Source organism: Fusarium solani, assembly GCF_023522795.1.
Source record: "Fusarium solani strain SB1 chromosome Unknown bctg00000007, whole genome shotgun sequence".
Classification (NCBI taxonomy): Eukaryota; Fungi; Ascomycota; class Sordariomycetes; order Hypocreales; family Nectriaceae; genus Fusarium; species Fusarium solani.
In genome coordinates this window covers 2,548,316-2,571,785 of record NW_027072150.1, presented here as the reverse complement: position 1 = coordinate 2,571,785, position 23,470 = coordinate 2,548,316, and the positions used below count along the sequence as shown (strand labels likewise).

Below are 23,470 nucleotides of genomic sequence, written 5' to 3'. Positions count from 1 at the left end.
CCTCTCCTTTTCTCAAGTCTCTAGCATTGTCTCTGTCTTCCATCCAGTTATCCCATTACCACGCAAATAAACCACTTTTATCACGGCGAGATGACCCAACTCATGAATGCGTATCGCTTCTCCAAGCCGTCTAAGGGCTTAGAGTACACCAAAGTCCCTGTGCCTGTTCCCGAGCCAGATCAAGTCCTGGTCGAGGTCAAGGCCAGCGGCCTCTGCCATACCGACCTCAACATCATCACCGGCTTGGACGAGACCTTTTTCTGGAAGCGGCCCATCACCCTGGGCCACGAGATCGCGGGCGTGGTTGTCTCTACAGGGTCCAAGGTCACCAAGTTCAAGACCGGAGACCGCGTCGTGGCCATCATCACAAACGAGCATCCCATCGCCATCGGTGACGTGATCAACGCCGCGGGCCTTGGCTGCGACGGCGGGTTCGCGCAGTTCGCGGCGCTCCGTGAGGAGAAGACGCTTCTTATCCCCGACGCTGTCACGTTCGCTGAGGCCGCCGTGGCCACGGACGCAATAGCGACGGCCTACCACGCTGTGGTTACTGAGGGCCAGGTTTCCGCGTCATCCAAGGTTGCGGTGGTCGGCCTCGGCGGCCTGGGTATGTCCGCCATCCAGATCGCCGCCCGGACTGGTGCCAAGGTGCACGGGTTCGACATTGACCGACGCAAGTTTGCCACGGCCCTGCAGTCGGGCGCGGTTGTCTGTGGGAGAAGCTTTGATGACCTTCCAGGCATCAAGTTTGACGTTGTGTTCGACTTTGTGGGCACAGGAAGCACGACGGCTGCCGCCGTAAAGGCCGTCAAGCCTGAAGGCAAAGTTGTCCTTGTCGGTCTATCAAGCAAGGAGTCTACCATTGATACCCACCAGCTCGTGGGTTTCGGCGTTCGACTCGTCGGCTCGGTTGGTTCTTCAGCCAAGGAGGTTGCCGAGACGCTTCAAATGATTGCGGAGAAGCAGTTTACGCCGCTTATGGAGGAGATCCCATTCGATAAGCTGCCGGAGGGCATAAATCGTCTCACTCAGGGCAACGTGGTCGGACGTCTATATACTGATCCGTCTAAGCTTAATGAGACGGTACAATAGTGGAGAGGTGCTTAAGAAAGTGAGGTGTATTAGTTTGACATAAGCCAACCTACAAGGAGCGGCTTCGGATATCTTTTAGACTAAGAAGTGCACCACTGATGATGAATAGTAATTTGTACTGATTACATTATCGTCTTGTTATTTGTTAACTTCACCTCCTACCGCAAGCAGGTTGACTAAATGAAGTATCATCCTGGTACATAGTTCTCGGCCGTGGCACGTTTATGGCGGTGGGGGCTATATTGCGAATAGGCCATGAGTATTGGGAGTCTTGGAACGGGGCAGTCGGGGCGAGACTGATTACATGTAGAGTAACTTAGCTTTTGTAAGGCTAGGGTTAAGGCCTATGTCTGACACATGCTGGCATGGAGTGAACAACTTTCAGCCCTAGAGGCGGTAGTTCGATCCAATGCCCCCATAGGTCAATAGCAGAGGAGGATCAGCTCAGCCGTGGCTCACGTTTGCGTATATTACAGGCTGAAGCTTAGTCTCTAGGATTGCAATCCCAGCTCACTAAAGCATGAGCGCCGAAGAATGCGTCTTGTGGCAGCTCATAGTATCTGTTTAGCAATAACCAAGCGGGATGCTTCACTACTAGGAATCCCTGACGAACCCTAACCTTCAAGGTACATTACAGACCACAAATGATGGGCATCAACCCAAGGGGGAATTATAAAGAACATTAACCTATTCTTTTCAGACGACGAATTATACGCCCCAAGCGAAGCCAAGGAGAAGCAATATTTCCAAATACACCTCCTAGATACAGACACAGATGAACTCACCGTAGAAGTAGTGGGGGCTTACAGTCATAAGTCAGCTGTCTTTTCTGTTGGTTGCGTCTTCAGGTTTGACTGAGATTTCTCCCACAGCTTCGTATTGCGGTGACCCTCCAAGAAAATTAATCCACTATCTCAACAAGATCATGCGTCCGACATAGTATTTCTTACTTCACCTATGACCCGACACACACCTGAGTCTCTGCGTCGTGGCGAGTCCGCCTCCTCCCCCAAGGCCCCTAGAGAGTTCATAGGGTCAAGCCTAGCAGCCAAGATGATGGTCGCCCTTTGGGCCAGAGGCTGAAGACATTGCGACTCGCGGTTACGGAAATCAGATAAAAACATCATGAAACTATGGAGATACTCCGGTGCAGTGAAGAATCCGGCAAAGTCTTCAACATCGGCATTTGCGATTACGTCACAAAGACAGTTCGCAGTATCGGCTATTTTACGCTCCTACAGGAGTGAAATGCAATCAGCAAGTGTCTTTAACAGGGAGAGACTTTGGGGTGCTAATTATGCACTTCATACCATTCCAAGACCGTGACATTCCAGTGATGCCGGCGTGGCGGTAGAAATGAGCCTGAGCAAGCTTTTCGATGTTTCGAGGACCGGTTGGATATATGATCCAAGACTACCAGCATGTTGAGTTTTGGAGGGATCAGGTCGCAGAGAAGATGTCATTCGCATTTGGCAAGCAAGTATACGAATCCAATGCTGGGTTACCGTGATATCCAGGCGCTGTGTCTCGTTGATCTCCGACATCGAAAGTACCCCTCCTATTGTACTATGATCGAGAAACCTTGCAATGGACTGGTTGGCAAGCGGCGATAGGTCGACATCGCCGCTGGCCTGTTCGTTCATCATTGCCGTGATAAAAGGCTCATCAATCGTAGCAAACACCTTTACCAGGGACGCAAAACCGTATGCTAGTCTTGGATCTCGACATTCGAATATGCGAGGAAGGTCGATCGTCGGCCTGAGGATGGCTCTTCGTCGGTGTTGGATAGCATATGCTCTGCAAATTGTCAAGTCATTCCACGGGTCACGTAAGTGTCAGACCTACCTCTCAGTGACAAAGAGGAGCCAGAAGAGCCGCTTACTTCGCTGTTCCGTATCTGCATCAAGGCCCATGTATGACTCTGGCTCCCCTAGCCGCAAAGCCTCCACAAATCCAATGGCCTCTCGAAGGTAATACGAGGCTGACTTGGGCTGAATCAGGTTGTCGTGCGCTACAAACAAGAAGAATGAAGTAAGAATAGTCCATTCGTCGGCTTCTTCGATAAAGGCGTGCTGTTGTCGGGCTTGCATACATTGAGAGATGAAGAGCTGTGGCGAAATCCCCGGTATCGACTCACGGACAAAAGTCCTATGGTCATGGCCATTTTCGATCGGCAATCCCATGTCTGAAGCCTTGAGATCTGTGACATTAAGCTGGACGATGACTGCAGCTGAGAGTGCCGAAAGGAACGCGTATAGCCATACGGGTATGTGAGCGTCTTGCCTCTCCGGGTTGAATAGAGACGACAAAAATTCCCGATCGACAACGGGAAAGACTGAATATAATCGTTCGAGGTAAATCCGTACGTAGGGAACGAAATTTGGATATTGAAGGACGAATGGCGAAGGCTCATGACCAGTGGACGTAGCAGCGCAACTTGTCCAAAGTGCTGCATCTGGTTCATTCAATTGAGGATTCTTTTCGACAAAGATCTCGTCATTCCTATATCCCTTCGGAGTGTACTGCCGCCTCGGACTGGCAGGGCTGGGTGCACTCCACAACATATCGGCCTCGCAAGGACTTTGCGATGTATCGCTCTGCTGAGGTGGACTGGGATTTGTTGTTGTGGATATCGCGTCCGAGTCGTCACCACCCTGTTGAGAGTTTCCAGGCAGATTGATTGGTCCAGGAACTGTTGTCTTTGCTGGCTCATCTTTGTCGTTGTTGGGGCGAGCTCTTGGCCTTCGTCCTCTCGTCTTGGGGACCGAGTACGAACAGGTTTCCAGACTCCTCCTGCAGGCTTCGCAGGGCTGTTTGCGGTTACACCTTGCTTTCTTGCGTCGACATTGGTCACATGCTGCACCGGGGGCTGGCTGCAGCGAGGAGCCAAGTCTTGGATGGTACAGCTTGAAGGAGATCATAAAGTTCGTGTTCGCGTCGTGGTGGCCAAGAACACGTTTTCTCCGCCTTTAACCTAACCGTCGATTCGCGGCAAATGAAGGCTGCTCGAGAAATTGCGAGGTCGTGCAATGGGCCAGGAAGCGGGACACTTGGCTTTGTCCACAGCACGAGCGATATCACAAAGTTTGGAAGATAGACTCGAGAGGTTTTTGCAGTGGTAGGTTTTCAGACCTAGACCAAGGGCAGCTGAACAGCTGAGTCGGTCCGACCATGAGTCTAGAACTGGGCTATGCTTCCCCCGCAATCTCGTGACGAATGAGATGGCTTTGGACCTGGTGTTATATCCTGGTTCACACTGGTGACTATGCTCGATTCGGTAAATGGCCGTCCCCCGCTTCTTCGACTTGTGGGGGAAGATGGGCCGAACGGGTTGGTACTGTGCGTGTTGCACCCCGCCCCCTGGCCTCTCCCAGCCCTTTGACCAAGTGCATGTTACTTTTAAGCAGATTCAGACCCCGGCTGTATCCGTGGTATGCACCAGCTGCTGAGGCAGATCCCCGGAGTCATTCCGCCCCCTTTCCGTCTACGTGAGGTGATCACCGTCTCCATCTGCTGCAGCAAAGATCATGCACAAAAATCTCAATTGACAGCTCGAGTTATGATATGATGGTCATTTAATTCACACAATCCATCGCGCCCAGGTTCGTCAATAGGCCCCCCTCCTGGCTCCTCAACACTTGCACTCACTCATCGGATCTTTCCTTCTTCTCGTGCGTGCCATGTTCAAAGGGATCCACTGATGTTTCCTTGAACTTCCTAGCGCTGACGCCCTGTTGGAACAAAACGTCGAGTTCTCCATAAGTACGGTCCTTGGGCTCTGGGAGGCGGAAATAGGCCCAGGCAACGCAGAAGAAGCACAGGCCCGCCCAAAAGAAACCAGCCTTTCCACGCCAGTTCCACGCTGTGGGATTAAGCATGTACGGAATGATAACTCCATTGACAATGCTGAAAATGTTGTAAAGATTTCGGGCCAGGACAATAGTCTTGGCTCGCAAACGGGTTGATGAGAGCTCCGAGACAAGTGAGTAGCACACAGGTCCTACAGTCGAATCGTAGAAGAAGGTGTATACGAGCAGCAATGAACCTGTAGCCCATGAAGCAGCAATGCTGTGGTTCCCGGCTAGCGAAGTGAATCCGATAGCCAGGAGGATGACGAACAGAATAGCCAAGCCTCCAACATAGAGGGTACGTCGTCCGAGATGGGTCATAAGGTACCAAGAGAAGAGGGTGCCAAAGAAGCCTAGAGCATACTGGCCTAGAGACATGTTGAAGGCGTTCTCTGTGGCCAAGCCGGCTTGGGTATAGAAGTAGGTTGAGTATCCCATGATACCTGCACCGCAGAGGTTCTGGGCAGCCCAAGTGAAACAGACCACCTCAGTACGGCGAAGGTCGACGCCTTTGAAGCAGTCGAAATAGGTGGTGCCTTGTTCAATTTCCTTCTCGAGTTCGTTCGTATGAATCATCATGGCCACAGTCTCGTCAGGGTTGAAGTCGATGTCGGCCTTGCTCGTCAAGCGTTTCAAAGCAGCCACGGCATCTTTCTCGCGCCCTTGCCGGACAAGCCACCAGGGGCTTTCGGGAGCGAAGAAAACGCCAACCATAATGGGAACTGGCCACATCCATTGAATGGCAAATGGGATGCGATAGGCCCACTCATCCGACCTGCTGACGAGGCCGCGAAGAACTCCGGAAGCGATAAGCTGGCCCATGACCCAGCAGAGATTGACGTAGGTGGTGAGATAGCAACGCAGCACCACAGGGCAGACTTCTGAGGCGTACGTGACAGTCAAGGTCTGAAAGACACCCAGCGGGATTCCCATCAGGATCTCGCCGGCGCAAAGAGCAGGGAGGTTGGGAGCAAAGAAGAGAACAAAGATGAAGCTTGTCACCGCAGCGAGGGCCGACATCATTGTCTTTCGATAACCGAGGCGCTCGGATATAAACCCCGTCATGAATAAGCCCAGGATCTGACCGACGTTCATAGCATTAGACAGGCCAGCCTGCCAAGCAGCTGTGAGCGAGTAAGATCCGTCCGGTTGTAGTTGACCATATTTTTTGTTGAAGGGCTCCATAGCATAGAACGAGCTCATCAGAACAACATCGTAGCCTTCCATGATAATGGCCGTTGACAGCAAAACAGACCACCCAATTGCCTTTGGATATAGCTTGATGCCTCTCCAGACGGACATGGAGTGTTCCTTGCTGGTGGCAACCTGGGCATCTTGGATCGTCTGAACAAAGTTGTTTTGATCGACTGGATCCACGGTGAGGGATTCCACGGTGTCGACGTCCGCTTTTGCCGAGGTGACTGGTTCAAGAGGGGAGGCCATGGTTGACAGAAATGAGTTGAACGTAGCTATGAAGAGGTATGAACATGTATAGAAAGGGGATTGATGCGAGAATAGTGGGTTTCAGTCGCCCTGACTTGACTGGGAAAGCCCGCTTTAATAGTGCATCAACGGACCACGGGGAAGGCATCACAACACCCACTTTCTGTTAGATGGAAGGGGTAACTAGCCGGAATGTGGCGTGAATTAGCCCAGTCCAAAACTTGAGCCCCATCATTCGATCATCTAAGCACTCAACAGTGTAGCCGCAAGCTGTGGTTCAGCCAACTCTATCCCCGCAACCCCATGTTTGTCGAACCCAAAGAGGCCATGGTTGGTTAGCCAGGAGCTTCATTCTTCACCTCAACGGCTATTTACCCTATGTAGTTAAGTGTACTCGGGCCGACGAGAAACCAATCATGTCCAGGGGTATCAGAGCCCAACGATGGAGTGGACCCGGGCAATTACCCAGGAAGGTCTAGCGGCCATTAGTGGAACTTGGTCGACCAATTGTCACTGCCGTCGGTCAGTGCCGGAATTGCGAGCTAGTCCCCGTCTTCATCGTTAGTTCAGAAGAACGAACCAAGTGCAGTACAGGAGGGAGGGGATTGCCATGGAGCTTGCAAGCGAAACCCCAAGATCCAAGATCTGTTTGGACCGTGACCAAAGAGACGGCAATGTTTGGGATGTGCTCAACGCTAGGCTCAACCAACGTACTCCCAACACCATTTGTGGTAGAACAGGGCGGACTGGGCCTTGACGGTGGCATGGCATGATCGATTGTCAGTTGCACCAAGTTTCTGCACTGAACACATAAAGGGACGAGCAACTGTAAATAACAAACCCCTAAGCCGCTACTGGCGCCGTCATGCCCGTCCATGTACCAACACTGGATGCTGGCCGATACCCACCGGCCTGTTGATCCTGATGAATGACGTGTTCAAGAGAAGTTATTGGCCACAATATAGGTGAGCACGATAATAACCAAGACACAACGACAATCATAACTGTAAGAAAAGAAGTCTCTCCTGGATGGGTCAAGTTTCTCCTCCACTGTCTGCTAGATACAATTTCCAAATCCAGTAGTGTAGTTATAGTCCTGTGGATGTGGCACCCAGTGTACGCTCGACACAGAGACGAGGTGAAGCAGCGAGAATGACTGCATCGCTTCACAAGCTTCCCGCTGTTATCTTCCTCCTCAACCAGACCGCAGTCTGAATCTTCTTCGGTAGCCTCTGGGTCCATGTCCGTGATTTCTCAGGCCAGCGAGCCTTCAACGCCAAGAACGATCACGTTGTCAACCTCGATGATCCAGCCTCCGTACTTGTAGATAGAAACGGCGACCGGAAACTTGACGCCTTCTTTATAAAGCGGGTCCTAGTCAGAGACGACAACAGCCGAAGACGGGATTTCAGTAGAGTATATACTAAACGATCGGGTGTGAACTGCCCTGGCGCTACTTCTAGTGATGAGGCCAAGAAGGACGACACGAATGAGGACTACGACTCGGGAAGTAAGCTAAAGTAGCTCCGCTTTTGGTTATGGTTGAAACTGGCCTGGAGATGCTTTGCAAGAATAGGGCTGATGCTGTGAGACGAGGGCTTATTTATACCCTCTCAGAACCTCTGCACAAGATTGAACCAGTTCTGAGGATTGAGTCTTCTCGTACACATACGACTCGCAGCCAACAGGAATTTTGTTGCTGCTCCCAACGCGTGATGCGAGCTGAATATGAGCTGCATTTATGAGGTGGCTGCCTCTCAATCCTCCGTGTTGGTCGGGCAAAAGGTATATCTATACTTAGCTCAGCATGACAACGTCATGCAACTCCTTCTTGGCTTGTCATGTCCCCTGTCTTAGGTTGAGGTTTCAAGTATGGTCCATTCAGAGGTCTTGAATTCATCTTTCTGACGGGGCCTAACAAGAGCGACCCGGTCGAGGCTTTTATACTGAGACGATTGCCTGATTACATATGAGCCTTACCACCATACCAGGGCCTCTTGCACCCCGCTTACTCCTTTCTTGACCTAGGACCAACTTCCTCTCTCAGCTCAGGGACTTATCCATCACCTTACTCTAATTGAACCTAGCCAACGCAAAACACCATGTCTTTGCCGGAAGACACAGGCAATACCGGGGCTTCTCAAGTGCAGATGCCTTAGAGCTAAAAGTTTGCCTTAAATTAACGCCGCTATAAAAGATAAAGCTATAATATTAGCCTTAAATATATTAAGAAGGGCATAAAGAAGATACTTACTATAACTAGCATGGGAAGTAGATGTTAAATATTAAGAAATATATCGGCCAGCCAACGAGAAGGATATACACTACCCGTTATTCTATCTTCATTTCATTTACATCTTAGAACGGCCATGCTCGAGTAGTTCCACTGCCTTGTCGATCTCACTGTTGGCTTGGTATGCCCCTGTGGGGTTGTTCTGCGACGCCAGTGCTGATGTGTGATTCTCCGCCAATGTCTTCTCCTGAATCGCGACTACGTGCTCTAGTAGTTCTACTGCCTCTCTCGCCAATCCATCTACAAGCAGGCATCGGCATCGGCATTGGCTCTAAAGCACCCGTGTGTATGGAGACTAGTTCGACATCTGCGCCCAATCTTTATTTCAAGGAGTGAGTACGAGTTCCTAATGACTCTAGACTAAACTTTACTCATTAGGCGTACGACATTAGCTTTTAGAACCAGGATGATCGATGCGATAATATGGTGATTAAACGAGGCCATGTTCTGATCTTGGGGGACTTTATGGAGAGCCCAATGCTCCGCAGCTTCTCGACCCAGCAGCACTTATCTACAGATGCACTAACTTCTACCGACATTCATTTTCAAGAAAGATGCTAAGGTATGAAAGTCTTAGGCTGGTTTAAAAAAGCATACTGCTTAAACCAGATAGTAATAGGGGAGCACGTTAATCGGAACTTAACCGGCCACAACGATGGGAACTCCGTTCTGTTTAGTGGGTCTCATTTGGAATGATCAGCGTACCAATTCTTCCTTGACGCTTGGATCATAGCTTCGGCAATGTCGTGATCCAGGGGTAGCAAAGACCTCGTAATCTATACGGCAGTTGATGTGGCTTTCTTTTATGGTTTGAAGGGGCCATAAAAGTTAGACAAGGCAAGTTTGGGATGGTCCGGAATACGGAGCCCGCGGGTATGCTCGCATGGAGCTCTTGATTAGAGTTTAATCTAGCTCGGTAAGTTAATAAGATTTCCGAGGAGAGGCCAGTCTATACGAGAATGTAATTTTAAAACCGGTTGGTGTTCGGCACATTCAGGGAAGGGCTTTGTTGTCAACACAGAGGCTTGAATGGTCCAGAACATACCTTAAGGCTATGCCTAGCAATCAGTCCTATATCATATCCTTAGAGCCACTCTTCACCAGATGACACGCAAATCTGTAAATCATCCACTTTCTCTTTTAGCTAAGCAAGATGAGAGCAGTTGCTATCATTCTGGCCCTGTCCACCACCTTGGAGACCATCCTCGCAGTCCCCAGCGTTGGGAAATCACTACACTCCTACAACCATGCCCCGCTTGAGCCAAGAGGTGTTCATCCCATAAAGCAGGTTATCACGAACCATAATGATGATCCTTCCTCACAAAGCTACACCCTCCGGGTCAAAGTCGGCACTCCACCCCAAGATCTCACCCTAGCACTGGAATTGTCTCAGTCAGATACCTGTAGGTCATCCACTCTCAGAATGAACGAAAGGATCACTCACTTGTTTAGGGTTTACAACTGGCTGCCCCAACGAAGACCCGACATGCAAGGACTTGTACTTCAAAACCAAGCAATCAAAGACACTCAGTCGTGCGCTCGGCACCGCCAAAGTTAGCTACGGTGACCCAACAACAATTCCTCCAAGCAACGATACCATTGACCTTGCAATTCATCAAGATGTGATTAGCATCGCTGGGGTCACTATTCCTCGCCAACGCTTCGGCCTCAGCTCTCCAGATGTCGGACCTGCTGATGCTGCGGGTTTGATAGGCCTTGGACCTAATCTTAGACTCGGCTACCGTGCTGGCAAGCCGTATAACACAGTTCTTGACAGCTTAGCGGCTAAAGGAGTGATTGCAAGCCGCACTTTTACTCTTCACACAGGAGGCTCTGATGATGATCACGGTACGGTTTTTCTTATTCTTCTATCTTAATCGCAAGGAGTAAAGTTGACACAACTGGTGTTAACATTGAGAACCAGGTGTCATAATTTGGGGTGGTGCAAACACCGGAGGTTTTCGAGGCAAGCTCGTCAAACGCCCACTTGTGAAGGATGAGCTTGGCACATTTGGGTAAGTTTATCCCGTTTGAATCCTACACTCTCAAAACTTGATCAAGACGGCATGCTCACTTAAACTTGAAGGCCCTCGATTGCCCTGACAGGCTTGGTCCAGAAGTCTTCTCAAGGCAAACATTCTTACAAGATCCAGAAAAGCGACTCTGTTTTCCTTCTAGACACAGGGAACCAATACTTGCGGCTTCGACATTCATTCGTGGACCCGCTTTTGAAAGATCTGGGTGCCGTCAACGACGGCAACGACGCGTACTTTGTTTCCTGTTCCAAGCGCCAGGAACCTGGAAGTTGGAACTTTACCTTTGGAGATGTCACTATCAAGGTTCCTTACCGTGAGATCATCACTGAAATCAAAGATGACAGTGGCATGTGCTGGGTAGGAGTTTTAGTGACATGGAAGGGACAGCTCGTCCTGGGTCGTAAGTAGCTCAAGCTTGGCCTCAGAGTATTGCTATTTGGCTAACTTGTAAAACCACCAGTACCTTTTATTCGGAGTGCATATCTTGCTTTTGATTATGACAACAAAGTTGTTGCCTTGGCTCAACCAGCCAAGTGTCCTGAGCACCTCGTGGCGTTTGGCAAAGGGCGCAATGCCATACCTTCCGATCTATACGGCTGCTAGACGGCAAAGGTGTGGATGTTGGCCAATGTTTCAACCAATTAAGCTGGTGAGAACAAGAACACGCGCGCAAGAAATGCCGGTCCTACCCACACAAGCAAGCACGTTGTCACTTTAGATATCAGCATCCTAGTGTATTTGCTAGCAAAATCGAATAAGTATGGAGTTTGCAAGCGTGAATGACTCGGAAATTCAAAGCTCCTCTCTCCTCTGCCAAGTCAAAGTACCAATAGTAAAAAGAGTAGGCCAGTATTGCAACTTCCCATCAGACCTCAGACTTCTCAACCGTCTCTTCGTGCTCTTGCTCCTTGATCTTCTCCATGTCGACCTGCATATGAGACTCACGAGGTGTAGTTTCGAAAGAATCGGCTACCTTTCTATACCTATCCACAAAGTTGACACAGAGTGGGTAGGACCAAGCAACCACGAAGAAAGCCAAGGGGACGACCATACTCCGACCCGTGCCAAGACGATCCGCCGCCACGCCTGTCAATGGAGGAACACAAGCTCCGCCAATGACCGCTCCCACAATAAAGCCACTACCGCGCTTTGTGTGTCGACCTAGACCCCTCATACCAAGGGCAACAATCGTCGGGAAGCAGATTGATTCGAAGAAGAGCACACAGTAGAGCAACGAGATGCCAACATTGCCATGCTCCGCAACAGCAGGTGCAAGAAACACAATGCACATGGTTAAAAATACAAGGAATACTTGCCGCGGCTTTACATATTTCATAAGCAAAACGCCAAGGAAACGGCCGACGGTGAATGCCGCTTGCGCCCCAGCGAAAAACTTTGAACCTGTAGAGTCGCTGGTGTTGCTGCGCGTCTCAGTTGCGTAATTGATGAACATGCTTGCAATAGCCACTTGGGCACCGCAGTAGCAGAACTGTGCGAAGGCGGCGTGGAACAGTCTGTACTGTTTTACAAATGGCTTCTCATGTGCGCTCGAATGCACCTCTTGTGCTTGATGCGCCATATCTTGAAGAAAAATCGGGTTTAGCCTTGCTTCCGAGTCGAAGGACGGGCACTTGTCACTCACCGGCATCAGTGATCTCAGGGATATTCGAGAAGAGAAATAAGATGGCAAGAAGGAGGACAAAGGCGGCAATAGATAGGTAAACCCACTGCACGTTGGCCAGGGCCGCCTGGTCATCAAAGTTGAACAGGACGTAGGAGCCTAGGACGGGTGCAACGACTGTGCCAATGCCGTTGAACGCCTGAGACAAGTTGATCCGCACTTCTGCGAACTTTGGGGGGCCGCAAACTATGACCAGTCAGGACATAAAGAGCCGCGTGCATTGGTGACTTGGTCTTACCAGTGATGTAGGGATTGGCCGCGGTTTCGAGAGAGCCCAAACCATTACCGATGATAAAGATTGCCATACAGAAACCGGCGAAGGATTTTGCCTTGATGCAAGGAATCGCGATCAGAGCGCCGACGGCGTAGAGGCAGAGTCCCCAGATAAACACGGCCTTGTAGGAGTAGTGTCGCAAGATCCACGCCGCGTGCCCGAGAGACGCCAGTGGGTAGGCACTGTGTATTATAGTAAGAACATGCCGTACATTGTAAAGTGTACAGAAATGCAGCTCAACTCACCCGAAGTAAGCAGCCTGTAGACCAGCGGATCGTGCTCGAGTAATATTGAGCGTGACTTGAAAATGCTTATTCAATGTATCCAAGAGGCCATAGCTAAAGCCCCAGAGAAAAAAAAGCGTCGTGACGAGTGCGATGGGCCAGATTGACTGGCGCGTGGTGAGATCTGCCGCCTTGGTAACGCGGTCATCAGAGACCTTGAGAGAGCGCCTCTTGAGAAAGGCCTTTACGCCCATGTTGTTCAGCCAGAGATGACTTTTCAGCGTTGTTGGAACAAATTGTATGGTAATGACGGATGCTTGTAATGAGTAGTATGACTTGAGATCAGAGATCTGGTGTTCTTATAGTTGACCTTGTCGTGTTGCCCTCCACACATCGATTAGGGGGGATACAGACCCCATGGGCTTCCCCATGGGGAAGAGCGGGATATTCTGTCCAACAGGGTAATTTCCCCCTTGGAGAAATTCAGAGTGAAAACACCCGACGGTTTATTTACCCCTGCACGGGACAACTTGGAAGTGACTGACTCGGGATGGGTTGTTTTCATGACGCTCTTACCTGACACGACCTTACCCAGATGACAATAGCTTGGCTTACCCCGCGTTTCTCTCCTTGGCTTTTTGGGGGCGGGGGCGGGTAGTCTGGGGAGAATCGGCCGATTCTAATCAACCGTCCCCTGCAAAATCTCATCTACTTCGCGATGACGCACTGAGAAGGAATACTTTGAGAAACAAGTTAACGGAGGGGAGAAATAATACCTCTGAAGCAAGATATCTAATATTTAAGTTTTGTATCTAATAGCCTCGAGTCAGCTTTTCATTTTCTTGTCTACATGCCATTGGTCCCTCAAAGAATGTCATCATAAAGAGATATAGTATAAGAGATTACATGAGATGTACAATCCTGAGCTCGAGCATTTCTGCGAGCGCTTGTATCGAAGTCTCACTAAAATTAAAGAAAGAGGCGTCGGGTAATAGGGAATTTTTACGTTAACGAAGCCGACACGGGAGAATTACTTGGATTGATCAACAAGATTCCCCTCGTATCTCCGCACACCATCTTCCTCTTAATTTATCCGTGGCGCGATGGGATGGGTCTAAAGAGGCATTGACTTGGTTAGGAAACGATTAACAAACATGTTTTCGTATAAAGCTCCTTAAGCTAGGAGGACCTGTAGACTCCATGACTGATCACATTAACTTCTTTCGTCATTGCTTTGTCACAACTATGAAGAACCTAGCATCCTCGTTCTGGGGAGCCGTGAGCTTAATCCCTCTTTTTGGGGGGGTTGATGCGAGGTCCATTTGGTCTTCATCACCGGGAACGTATGGGGTCGACGACAATTACATCCTCAAGTCCGGCTATCCGGTCGGTAATGGGATCCTCGCAGGTATACTCTCTCGTTCGACGAGGTGATTGCTTCCAAAACTCTGAAAACTGGCTAACATAACCTCGGGCAGGCACGCACTTCGGAGAGCCTGGTCACGAAAAGATTGTTTTCAATGTTGACTCTTTATGGTCTGGCGGCCCATTTGAAAACTCGGTATGGAAACGTGGCTGCATGGTGGCGAGAGCTTCGAAATGTTTGAGTTACTGACAGATGGACCATTAGGCCTACACTGGAGGCAATCCAACAAGCAACAAGTCAACTGCTCTTCCCGGAATTCGCGAGTATATTTTCGATCAAGGAACTGGGAGTAAGTCATGCTCCCACCTCAATTTCCCCACTCCCCGATGTTGTGAAAACCTGTTTCTGACCAAGATGTTCCAGATGTCTCGGCTCTCCTTGGCAGCAACAGCAACTACGGCTCATATCGTGTCTTGGGTAACCTCAGCATAATCATCGGCCACGCTACTGATTATACGAACTACACGCGATCTCTAGACCTATCCACCGGTGTTCATACGACCACGTACCTTGTGAATAACGTCAATTATACGACAACCTTGTTTTGCTCCAATCCGGCCGGTGCATGTATCTACCGTGTAACATCTAATCAGGACCTGCCAAACATCAACATTCAGTTCGAAAACTCGGCCGTTTCATCCAACCTGGCCAATTCGAGCTGTCGCTATCCGTACACTCGATTCAGGGGGGTCACTCGGCTGAAAGACCCAGAAGGAATGATATACGATGCCATTGCAAGATTTGTCGACAGTCGCGATGGTGACGGAGTCTCGTGTGAAGCCAATGGCTCTTTGACTATCGCCCGATCCCCCGGCTTCAAAACGGTAGACGTTATCATAAGTGCAGGGACCAACTATGACGCTACCAAAGGGAATGCTGAAAATGACTATAGCTTCAGAGGAGATGACCCAGCTGCAGCAGTACAGCGATCGACCTCTTCAGGCGCACAACAGGGCTATGACAAGTTACTGAAAGTGCACATCGAAGACTACCAATCGCTTTTCGGAACCTTCACCTTGACCCTTCCAGATGCTCAAAGGTCAGCGGGTCAGGAGACAGCAGTGTTAATCTCGAACTATTCCAGCAGTGGCATAGGGGATCCTTATTTGGAGAGTCTCCTTTTTGACTATTCACGATATCTGCTCATTGCCTCATCGCGCGAGAATTCACTACCGGCAAACCTGCAGGGCAAATGGACAGAGCAAATGAACCCTAGCTGGAGCTCTGATTACCATGCAAACATCAATATCCAAATGAACTACTGGGTAGCGGACCAAACCGGCCTTGGAAGGACTTCGGTTGCTCTGTGGAATTATATGAAAAACACATGGGTACCTCGGGGAACCGAGACCGCCAAGCTTCTCTACAATGCGCCTGGGTGGGTCGTCCACAATGAGATGAACATCTTTGGTCATACAGGTATGAAGAATGAAGCAGGATGGGCCAATTGTGAGTTGCACCAAATCTCTTCCATCTGACACTGATGATTGACCTCAAGCCTCTAGATCCAGTCGCTGCGGCGTGGATGATGCAACATGTGTGGGACAACTTTGAGTATGGCCGATCACTCACTTGGCTACGCCAGGAAGGCTACCCTTTCCTCAAATCAGTCGCTCAATTCTGGATTTCCCAGCTTCAAGAAGACGATTTCAACCATGACGGCACATTGGTCGTGAATCCCTGCAACAGCCCAGAACATGGTCCAACATCGTTCGGGTGCACCCACTATCAGCAGCTGATCCATCAAGTTCTTGAAGCTACCTTGAACTCAATCACATATATCGGCGAGAGTGACCAGCATTTTACGTCAGAGCTGAAAGCTGTGTTGAAAAGGCTCGACAAGGGCCTTCATTACACGTCGTGGGGCGGCATCAAAGAATGGAAGTTACCGGATTCTGCTGGCCAGGACACAAAGAACACCCATCGGCATCTATCCCACCTCGTCGGCTGGTACCCAGGTTATTCTATCTCGTCTTTCCAGGGTGGCTACTGGAATTCAACAGTTCAGGCAGCTGTAGAAGCCACGCTCAAGGCCCGTGGAAATGGAGTGCAGGACCAGGATACTGGTTGGGGCAAAGCCTGGCGCGTTGCGTGCTGGGCCCGTCTCAACAGCACGAGCCAAGCATACAACGAACTTCGACTACTCATCGACAATAACATCGCACCCAATGGCCTTGATATGTACCAGGGCCAAAAGGTGCCTTTTCAAATCGATGCGAATCTCGGTTTGGGTGGAGCAGTGTTGAGCATGCTCGTGGTTGACCTCCCAAATTCCTACGTCAACGAGGATAAGACACGCACGGTAGTCTTGGGCCCTGCCATTCCACCCAGATGGGGTGGTGGCAATGTTAGGAACTTGAGGTTACGAGGCGGATGTGCAGTTGATTTCGAATGGGACTCTGATGGAAAAGTCACCCGCGCAACCTTGCATGAAACTGGAAAGCATGTCAAGTTGGTTAATGTGCTTGGCGAAGAGCTAAATTAGTAGTGAGCACTTAGTTAGTATCCATTTGAATTCGAGTTGTTCATCAGGTTGTTGTAGCTTCCCTCATTAAGAATGGAACAAAAGAACATGATTTGATCCTATGCAAACGACGGGATAGTACTAGTTGAGCTAATACCAGCACTCATAACATCGAGATAATTGACCAAGATATCACCGTCAGCGTGCAGATCCTGCTGCACCCAAATCGACTGGATCGCGTCCATGACCCCTCGGACAGTCCTGATACGGGAATCCCTCTGAGTCCTTTCCACTAGGTTGAGAATCGCCACTCTTTGATCATCTCTCCTTGCTTCGCAGGCGAGAATCAACAGGGGAAAAAGTGCTCACAACCAGAAGTACATATCTTGCTAGGTCCGGAGAACCCCGTTTCAATTAGAGCATCCAGGTTCGCCGGTGGTTCCCAAGGGCTTTGCGAAGCCCTCGCGAGATATATTCGCGTTGCCACCTGGTACAACTCAACGGCAAAAGTGGCGTCATGGCTTAGTTTAGCCGATGTTGATGTGATGGAGACAGTATCTATTCTACTCTCTAGTTCCTTGAGGCGGCGGATATAGTCCTCATGGCGACTTCGAGGGTCTCTTGGATCAACTAGTGTCTCGCATACCTCGGAAAGCAGGCTTAATATGGCATAGGTAGGGTTGGGGGAAGGAAGTGTCTGTAAATGGAGACTTCAGTGAGGGAGCTATAAAGAGAGACGCATTTGCGTATACATACCGGTCTGTATCGCGATAGTTGTAGATACTGATCACCATGGGGGCCACCTCTTGCGTTTGAACGACTCTGGATTAATGATTGATGGCGCCAATGATGCACAGCAAATCTGGAAAGTACCCCATGGTAGTAGACCCAGTCAAGCAGATGCCGAGTGTCGCTTTCATGTGAAACATCCTCGAGTTGAGCGGCACGGATTGTGTCCATGGCTCCCCATATATGCCACAACCACTCACCCGAGCTGTCTGATGGGAGGAGGGTCTATAAACGCGAGTTAGGGGTTGCTGCTAACTTTTTCTTGGAGTGTCAATACCTCGAAAGCCCCAAGAAGCATAGAGGCAGCCACGTGTTGGGCAGCTCTCGCCGTCGTCATCGGTCCCTCCTTTAGGGAGACTGACAAAAATTGAAGGGCCTGTATTTTGAGTTTCATGGCCTCCTTGTTGGGCCCTTGACTGTGGAGCGAAGAGTAGGCCAGTAGTGCGTAAAGAAGGGCGAGGCCTGATGAGGTATCGGGTGTCATCGTCATCGTCATAAGGGCATCTCGGATCTGCCCAGTCGTTGCACCAAAGGTGACGAGGGAGCGATAGGCTGTGTCTTGAACTGTAACAAAGTCAGCCGTGACAGAATTGGTTAACATAATCCCACTTACAGTATTGCAACAGACACGTATGCTCCGCTTTGACTTGAGGCCGGTTCGGCAGAATTGGAGAGAAAGTAACCAAGCGATCAAGATACATACGCGAGGTCCGATGACCATATAGTTCCATGTCGTTGAAGGTCGTGTTGATCAAGAAGAGAGTACTCGGTCTTTCACTCAGCTCATTTGTCGGCATGCCCAGTGGGTTTGCAACCATTGCGCGTCTATTGTCATCGTCTCTGGGCCACGAAAGGCGTGGCTCATATCCTCGACAATGTATCTTGGATTGAGCGCACTTGCCACACGCGGGCAAGCCTCCATCACACCGAATCTTACGCGCTAATGCAGTCTGGTTAGAGCAAAAACGTCTTCAGCATGGTTGCTACTGACCTGCGCAATTCCAGCAGCCCTTTCGAGGTTTCATAGTAGCGACGGTCAAGTGGTTATTTTAGAACCAGAATGGAGGCGTCGGAATGCCGGAAATCAACTGATGAGTCCCAACCGGTCAAAGTTGCTCTTGGTGGAGAGGGAGGTGTGAGATGAGTGTATAAATGCAACATGGAACCTGGAGTAAGCACTAACCCGTTTAAAGACAGATATGAAGTCAACGGTCGATGAGTGGCTAACTTTGATTGGCCTTCCATCATTTGACCCACAGGAAACAACTTTGACCGAGGCCAAGCCTCAACTTGAGCCTCTTCACGCAATGAGATTCATTCGCTCACGGACTGCGTCGTCATGCCTTCCCAGGAGACCCGTCTCTCTGGCATCGCTGTGAGATCGGACTACGCGGCTTTGCTTAGATTGAATTATAAATCAATGACTGATCTGAGTCAAGTCGTAGTTGCGTGCTGCCTTAACATGTATATAAACTAACCTATCTGCCAACCTCAGTATGCGATATCAAACACAGCATCACATAGTCCCCACTGGATCATCAATTCTTCTCTCTTCCTAACAGTTCCCATCAACTCATTCTCTCATCCACAAACTCTATCCACCATGACTACCTACCTCATCACACAAGCAACCGGCCAGCAAAGCCAGTGGGTCATCAGGCATCTCCTCGAAGCTGGCGCCAAAATCCATGCCGTCGTACGCGATCTGCAAAAGGTCCCATCAGTCCTGAAAGAGCCAGGTATTACTCTCTTCCAAGGAGAGAGCAAGAACTTGGACGAGGTACTGGCAGCAGCCCAAGGCTGCCAGGGAGCTTTCCTCAACACCGTCCCCTTCCCCGGCTTGGAGGCTTTCCAGGCCAAAACCATCGTCCAAGCCTGCGAAAAGGCCGGAGTTGAGAATATTGTTGCAGCAACCACCTTTTGCACGGGAAACAAAGACATGTGGGACAACGACGAAACCAGGGAAATCCAGCTCGATGGGTACTTCTCGTCCAAAGCAGAGGTCGAGGATATTGTACGCTCTGGTAAATTCAAGGCCTATACCATCCTTCGACCTGCAGTTCTTCATCACGACTTTTTCATGCCAGGTGCGCTGGGAAACTTTCCTCGGCTCCCGACTCACGGAGAGTTAGATGACCTTCTCGTCCATGGTGCGAGGGTGCCTTACACGGATGCGTACGACCTCGGAAAATACGCAGCGGCCGCTCTGCAAGATCCTGCTAGATTTGCGGGACACGAGATTGACCTTGGCAATGAGCTCCTTACATTCGAAGAAGCAAGGGATGTCCTTGTAAACGTCAGTGGCAGAGAGGTCCGTGTGGTCAAACGTACCACGCAGGAATTGGAGAAGCTGGGTGCCAGCGTCTTTGGCCAGAAATTCCAGCTTTTCTCAAACATCAAGGATCTGAGCTGGACGCCCGCCCATGCTAAGAAGGTCCAGGAAGAGTACGGCATTCCCTTTACGCCGCTTCAAGCATCAGTGCAGAGGGATAAGGTTCGTTTGTTGGAATGTTTGCCAGCCAAGCAGTAAGAGTAATGCTTCTTGACGAAGGCTACGACAGATTGGAGTGGCTTTCATTGATGAAAGGTCATAAGATAGATAGGTCAGAGAGCAATACATTTGGAGATGAACCGCGACCTTGCATGCACGTTTGACAGGTTGGCGCTTTACGTCCTTAATATTACCATGGAGATCATCCATTGTTGACGGGTTGATGCCACTTTCTTTTCTTTTTCTTTTTTTTCAAGGATTTTTAGTCACTGTCTCAAATAGCTTCCTATTCTTTGTCGTTTATGAATTCACCAACCAAGCAAAGCCTGCTGTGGTTACCCTATAGTGAGGAATTCAAAAGCTTAGAGTTCCCATATCCATGGAGCAAATCCGGTCGGAGCTGCGGATCTCTCAAGACCTACTCTGCGCCTCCTGACTGGCTCTGCGCTATGACTGCCAGCCTACTTACCCGGCCTGGGTTGGCTTCGCTTGCAGCCAGCCAATACGAATAAGAATCGATGTTTGAGGACCCGCAGTTCATACCGAATCCGCTGACTTCGGCATGGGGTATTATGGGACACGACGCGTCATCAACGCGACACGTTCCACTTCGCCCTGACACGCCACGCGATAGACTCCATGCTTTTATCACCAAGAGAGACCATCGCTTGAAAAGAGTCAATGTCGAGTTTGTAGCTCTGAGAGCAGTCCGTATGCGTTGTTAGGATGATTGCTTAGATAAGACATGACAAGACATCTCTCTCAAGCTTCAACATGTTGAAGGTTTCATCCTCTTGTTCTGTTGTTACTTTGCTGACTGCGCATGAACTGAGTCAATCTCTTATCTTTCATACGAGGTTTGGCGTAACTTGCGCTATTTGATCGAATGAATAGATCCGGTAATGCACCGATACCAAAACCAGTTGCCTTTTCCTTGTAAATTGCCGCCAATTGTCCACAGGCCCAGTGTTCATCAAGTTGACAATTGTGAAACTAAGGTGTTGCGGGCGCTGTAGAGAGATGAGAGTGGATGATTAAAGAATGAAGCTAAAGACACACCTTCATCATAGAGATTGCAATCAAGAGCAGAAAATAGCGCCGAGCACCCTTGCAATAGCTCTTCGAAACAAAATTTTCACTTTTGTCAATAGGAAGAGAAATGACCACAATACAGCAGTGTTCTACCTCAAGTTTGAGCTACATAGTAGTCTAGACTTCTAGGGTGCATATCATGTCCTGGACTACTCACCCAGGATCATGGACGCCCCCGAGAGCTACCAAAGCCTTCTCCAGTAAGTATCGCTTCCTCAAGTATCATGCTAGTTGACTTCCTTTGTTTCAGCATCCGTCTTGTAGCTGGCAAATTGGCGGACGCTGACTTTCTTCATAAAAAGCTCATCAAGCTCTTCGTAGCTGCGATGGGCAGTTTCGGGCTGATAGAACCAGAGATAGACTAGACAAAGCAATCCAAGACCACCAAACAGAAACGCAGTCTTAGCACCGAGGTTGGCCTGATCGGGGTTGAACATGTAGGGGATGACAAAGGCCCATACGCAGTAGATGGTGTATTGAAGGGCAATCCCGATCGAGATGGTCTTGACACGGAGGCGCGAGGTGGCGACTTCACATAGAAGAGTATAAGCAGTCGCACCAATTGAGATGTTGTAGAAGAAGTTGTAGGCGACGATCAAGGCGACGGAGCCCTTGATGGCGCCCGGACTACCCTCGGTGGCCAGACCAGCAGCAACAAGTAGGATGACTGTGACCGAAAACGTGCCCCAGAAGGTCAATGGTCGACGGCCGACGCGGTCTACCAGGAACCAAGAGCAGATATTCCCGGCCATAGAAAGTCCATGCTGGGCTATCTGCAGCTTGAAACTAGCTGCCGTGCTATACCCCGCTAGCTGGATGTAATAAGTTCCATAGGAAGCGACGAAGTATACACCACCCAGTGCTTGAATAGCCAGGGGCATGATGGAGATGATGGTACGGCGTAGGTTCGAACGGCGGAAACAGTCAAGATAGGTAGCCCCGGCTGCTTCCTCTCTAGCCTTGTCAAGCGTTGTCTGGATCTGGGAGATTTGCATGTCCAGTCTGGTTCCAGAATATCCGAGTCGGCGTAGGGCTCGCGTTGCCTTGTCTGTCTTGCCGACACTTAATAGCCAGACTGGGGATTCAGGCATGAAGGGGGCGGGAATGATGCAAATCCCAGCGAATCCGAATTGAGAGCAGAAGATGGCTCGATATGCCCAGGGTGACTCGGTAGCTCCAGTGTTGTCAACGATGATGGCTGCTGTCAAGGGGCCGATAGTCATCATCAGCGCCGTGAGACATGTGAATAAGCCACGAATTGCCATGGGGGTGACCTGATTGAACGCAAGGTATCAGTAAATGGCGACATACATGATGAGAGGTATGGCGCTTATGGACAAAGCTTGGAAGCGTACCTCGCCAACGTAAGTGACAGCAACGGACAAGATTACACCGGCCAGGAACCCGTTGAGGAACTTTCCACCGAAGAACGTAGCCGGGGTAGTAGCAATGAACTCGATAGCGATTGCGACAAACGACAGGGCGATAGAGACAAGGAGGATTGGCTTTCGCCCAAACTTGTCAGCAAGATAGCCAGCAGAGAAGGTTCCAATGACTGAGCTAGCAACAGGTCCGCCATAAAAAGCAGACTGCCAATCAGCGTCAAGGACATAGGAACCCTCAAACTCGTTCCCAAAGTCCTTGCGGAATTGCGGAATGCTCAGAACCATGCCAGAGGCTTGGTTCTCGAAAGAGACAAGCAGGCATGAGATGACAGCGAAGAAAGCCCATGCCGTGTCGAGGGGATGCTTCCGCATGGCTGCAATGGGACCGAGCTCGTGCGCTTCATGGTTGGCAACTCGAGCGAGGTCTTCTGAAGCATCATGGATGTGCTCGGCACACTTGGCTTCGTCGTTTTTAGACGAGTTCATGGTAGACAAGATGACGTGGCCGGGCAATTGAGGGGTGGGAATGAATAAAGAGAATTGTCAGAACTGGATGCCAGACACTGGGTTGGAAGGCGGCTCGGTAGACTCCCGGGACGGACGAAGGCTACTTATATATCGAGACTGACGAGTTGAGAGTATTACCTGAGACTTGCACCAAGTCTCGAGCTTTGGTCTCATGGTCTGTCAACCATGACCCGACAAAGCATGAATCTGGGGTCCCCAGAAAGACAAGAGAGTCACCCGATGACGATCCGGGGTTATTACAGGTGGCCAAGGCTCCACCGTCTGCAGCAAATGATTCCGCTATTAGTCCATGGAGGCGCTCCAGTGGTTTGCTCCAGAGGAGACATCCAACGGTGGCATGGTTGCTCCTGGAGCAGACTTGGCCCTGAGCCAATCAGAGAATCGAAGCAGGTTCAAGACTAAGT

General features: G+C 50.0%; 8 protein-coding genes across 8 annotated transcripts; 4 read left to right on the top strand and 4 right to left on the bottom strand.

Annotated features, from left to right (window-relative positions):
• Nucleotides 1-90: 90 nt before the first annotated feature.
• Nucleotides 91-1,092, top strand: MRS44_011766 (uncharacterized protein; the record flags this gene model as incomplete). The annotated part of the gene is made up of 1 exon (XM_046283295.2): nucleotides 91-1,092. The coding sequence occupies one exon, from the start codon at nucleotides 91-93 to the stop codon at nucleotides 1,090-1,092; it is 1,002 nt and encodes a 333-aa protein (XP_046134515.1).
• Nucleotides 1,093-1,993: 901 nt separating this feature from the next.
• Nucleotides 1,994-6,383, bottom strand: MRS44_011765 (uncharacterized protein; the record flags this gene model as incomplete). The annotated part of the gene is made up of 5 exons (XM_065619851.1): nucleotides 1,994-2,001; nucleotides 2,066-2,327; nucleotides 2,403-2,889; nucleotides 2,938-3,984; nucleotides 4,741-6,383. The coding sequence occupies 5 exons, from the start codon at nucleotides 6,381-6,383 to the stop codon at nucleotides 1,994-1,996; spliced, it is 3,447 nt and encodes a 1,148-aa protein (XP_065475923.1).
• A 3,446-nt stretch (nucleotides 6,384-9,829) lies between these two features.
• On the top strand, nucleotides 9,830-11,315 carry MRS44_011764 (uncharacterized protein; the record flags this gene model as incomplete). The annotated part of the gene is made up of 5 exons (XM_046268963.2): nucleotides 9,830-10,079; nucleotides 10,129-10,524; nucleotides 10,601-10,691; nucleotides 10,763-11,112; nucleotides 11,173-11,315. 5 exons carry the CDS (start codon nucleotides 9,830-9,832, stop codon nucleotides 11,313-11,315), a joined length of 1,230 nt encoding a protein of 409 aa, XP_046134518.1.
• Nucleotides 11,316-11,577: 262 nt separating this feature from the next.
• Nucleotides 11,578-13,145, bottom strand: MRS44_011763 (uncharacterized protein; the record flags this gene model as incomplete). Its single annotated transcript, XM_046268964.2, has 4 exons — nucleotides 11,578-12,293; nucleotides 12,355-12,579; nucleotides 12,632-12,849; nucleotides 12,913-13,145. 4 exons carry the CDS (start codon nucleotides 13,143-13,145, stop codon nucleotides 11,578-11,580), a joined length of 1,392 nt encoding a protein of 463 aa, XP_046134519.1.
• A 991-nt stretch (nucleotides 13,146-14,136) lies between these two features.
• MRS44_011762 (uncharacterized protein) lies at nucleotides 14,137-16,802 on the top strand (the record flags this gene model as incomplete). Its single annotated transcript, XM_065619850.1, has 5 exons — nucleotides 14,137-14,299; nucleotides 14,370-14,452; nucleotides 14,522-14,606; nucleotides 14,672-15,766; nucleotides 15,823-16,802. The coding sequence occupies 5 exons, from the start codon at nucleotides 14,137-14,139 to the stop codon at nucleotides 16,800-16,802; spliced, it is 2,406 nt and encodes an 801-aa protein (XP_065475922.1).
• A 1,006-nt stretch (nucleotides 16,803-17,808) lies between these two features.
• Nucleotides 17,809-18,388, bottom strand: MRS44_011761 (uncharacterized protein; the record flags this gene model as incomplete). The annotated part of the gene is made up of 2 exons (XM_065619849.1): nucleotides 17,809-18,134; nucleotides 18,184-18,388. 2 exons carry the CDS (start codon nucleotides 18,386-18,388, stop codon nucleotides 17,809-17,811), a joined length of 531 nt encoding a protein of 176 aa, XP_065475921.1.
• Nucleotides 18,389-19,173: 785 nt separating this feature from the next.
• Nucleotides 19,174-20,100, top strand: MRS44_011760 (uncharacterized protein; the record flags this gene model as incomplete). The annotated part of the gene is made up of 1 exon (XM_046272617.1): nucleotides 19,174-20,100. One exon carries the CDS (start codon nucleotides 19,174-19,176, stop codon nucleotides 20,098-20,100), a length of 927 nt encoding a protein of 308 aa, XP_046134522.1.
• Nucleotides 20,101-21,380: 1,280 nt separating this feature from the next.
• On the bottom strand, nucleotides 21,381-23,024 carry MRS44_011759 (uncharacterized protein; the record flags this gene model as incomplete). Its single annotated transcript, XM_046272618.2, has 2 exons — nucleotides 21,381-22,427; nucleotides 22,509-23,024. The coding sequence occupies 2 exons, from the start codon at nucleotides 23,022-23,024 to the stop codon at nucleotides 21,381-21,383; spliced, it is 1,563 nt and encodes a 520-aa protein (XP_046134523.1).
• Between the last annotated feature and the right edge of the window lie 446 nt (nucleotides 23,025-23,470).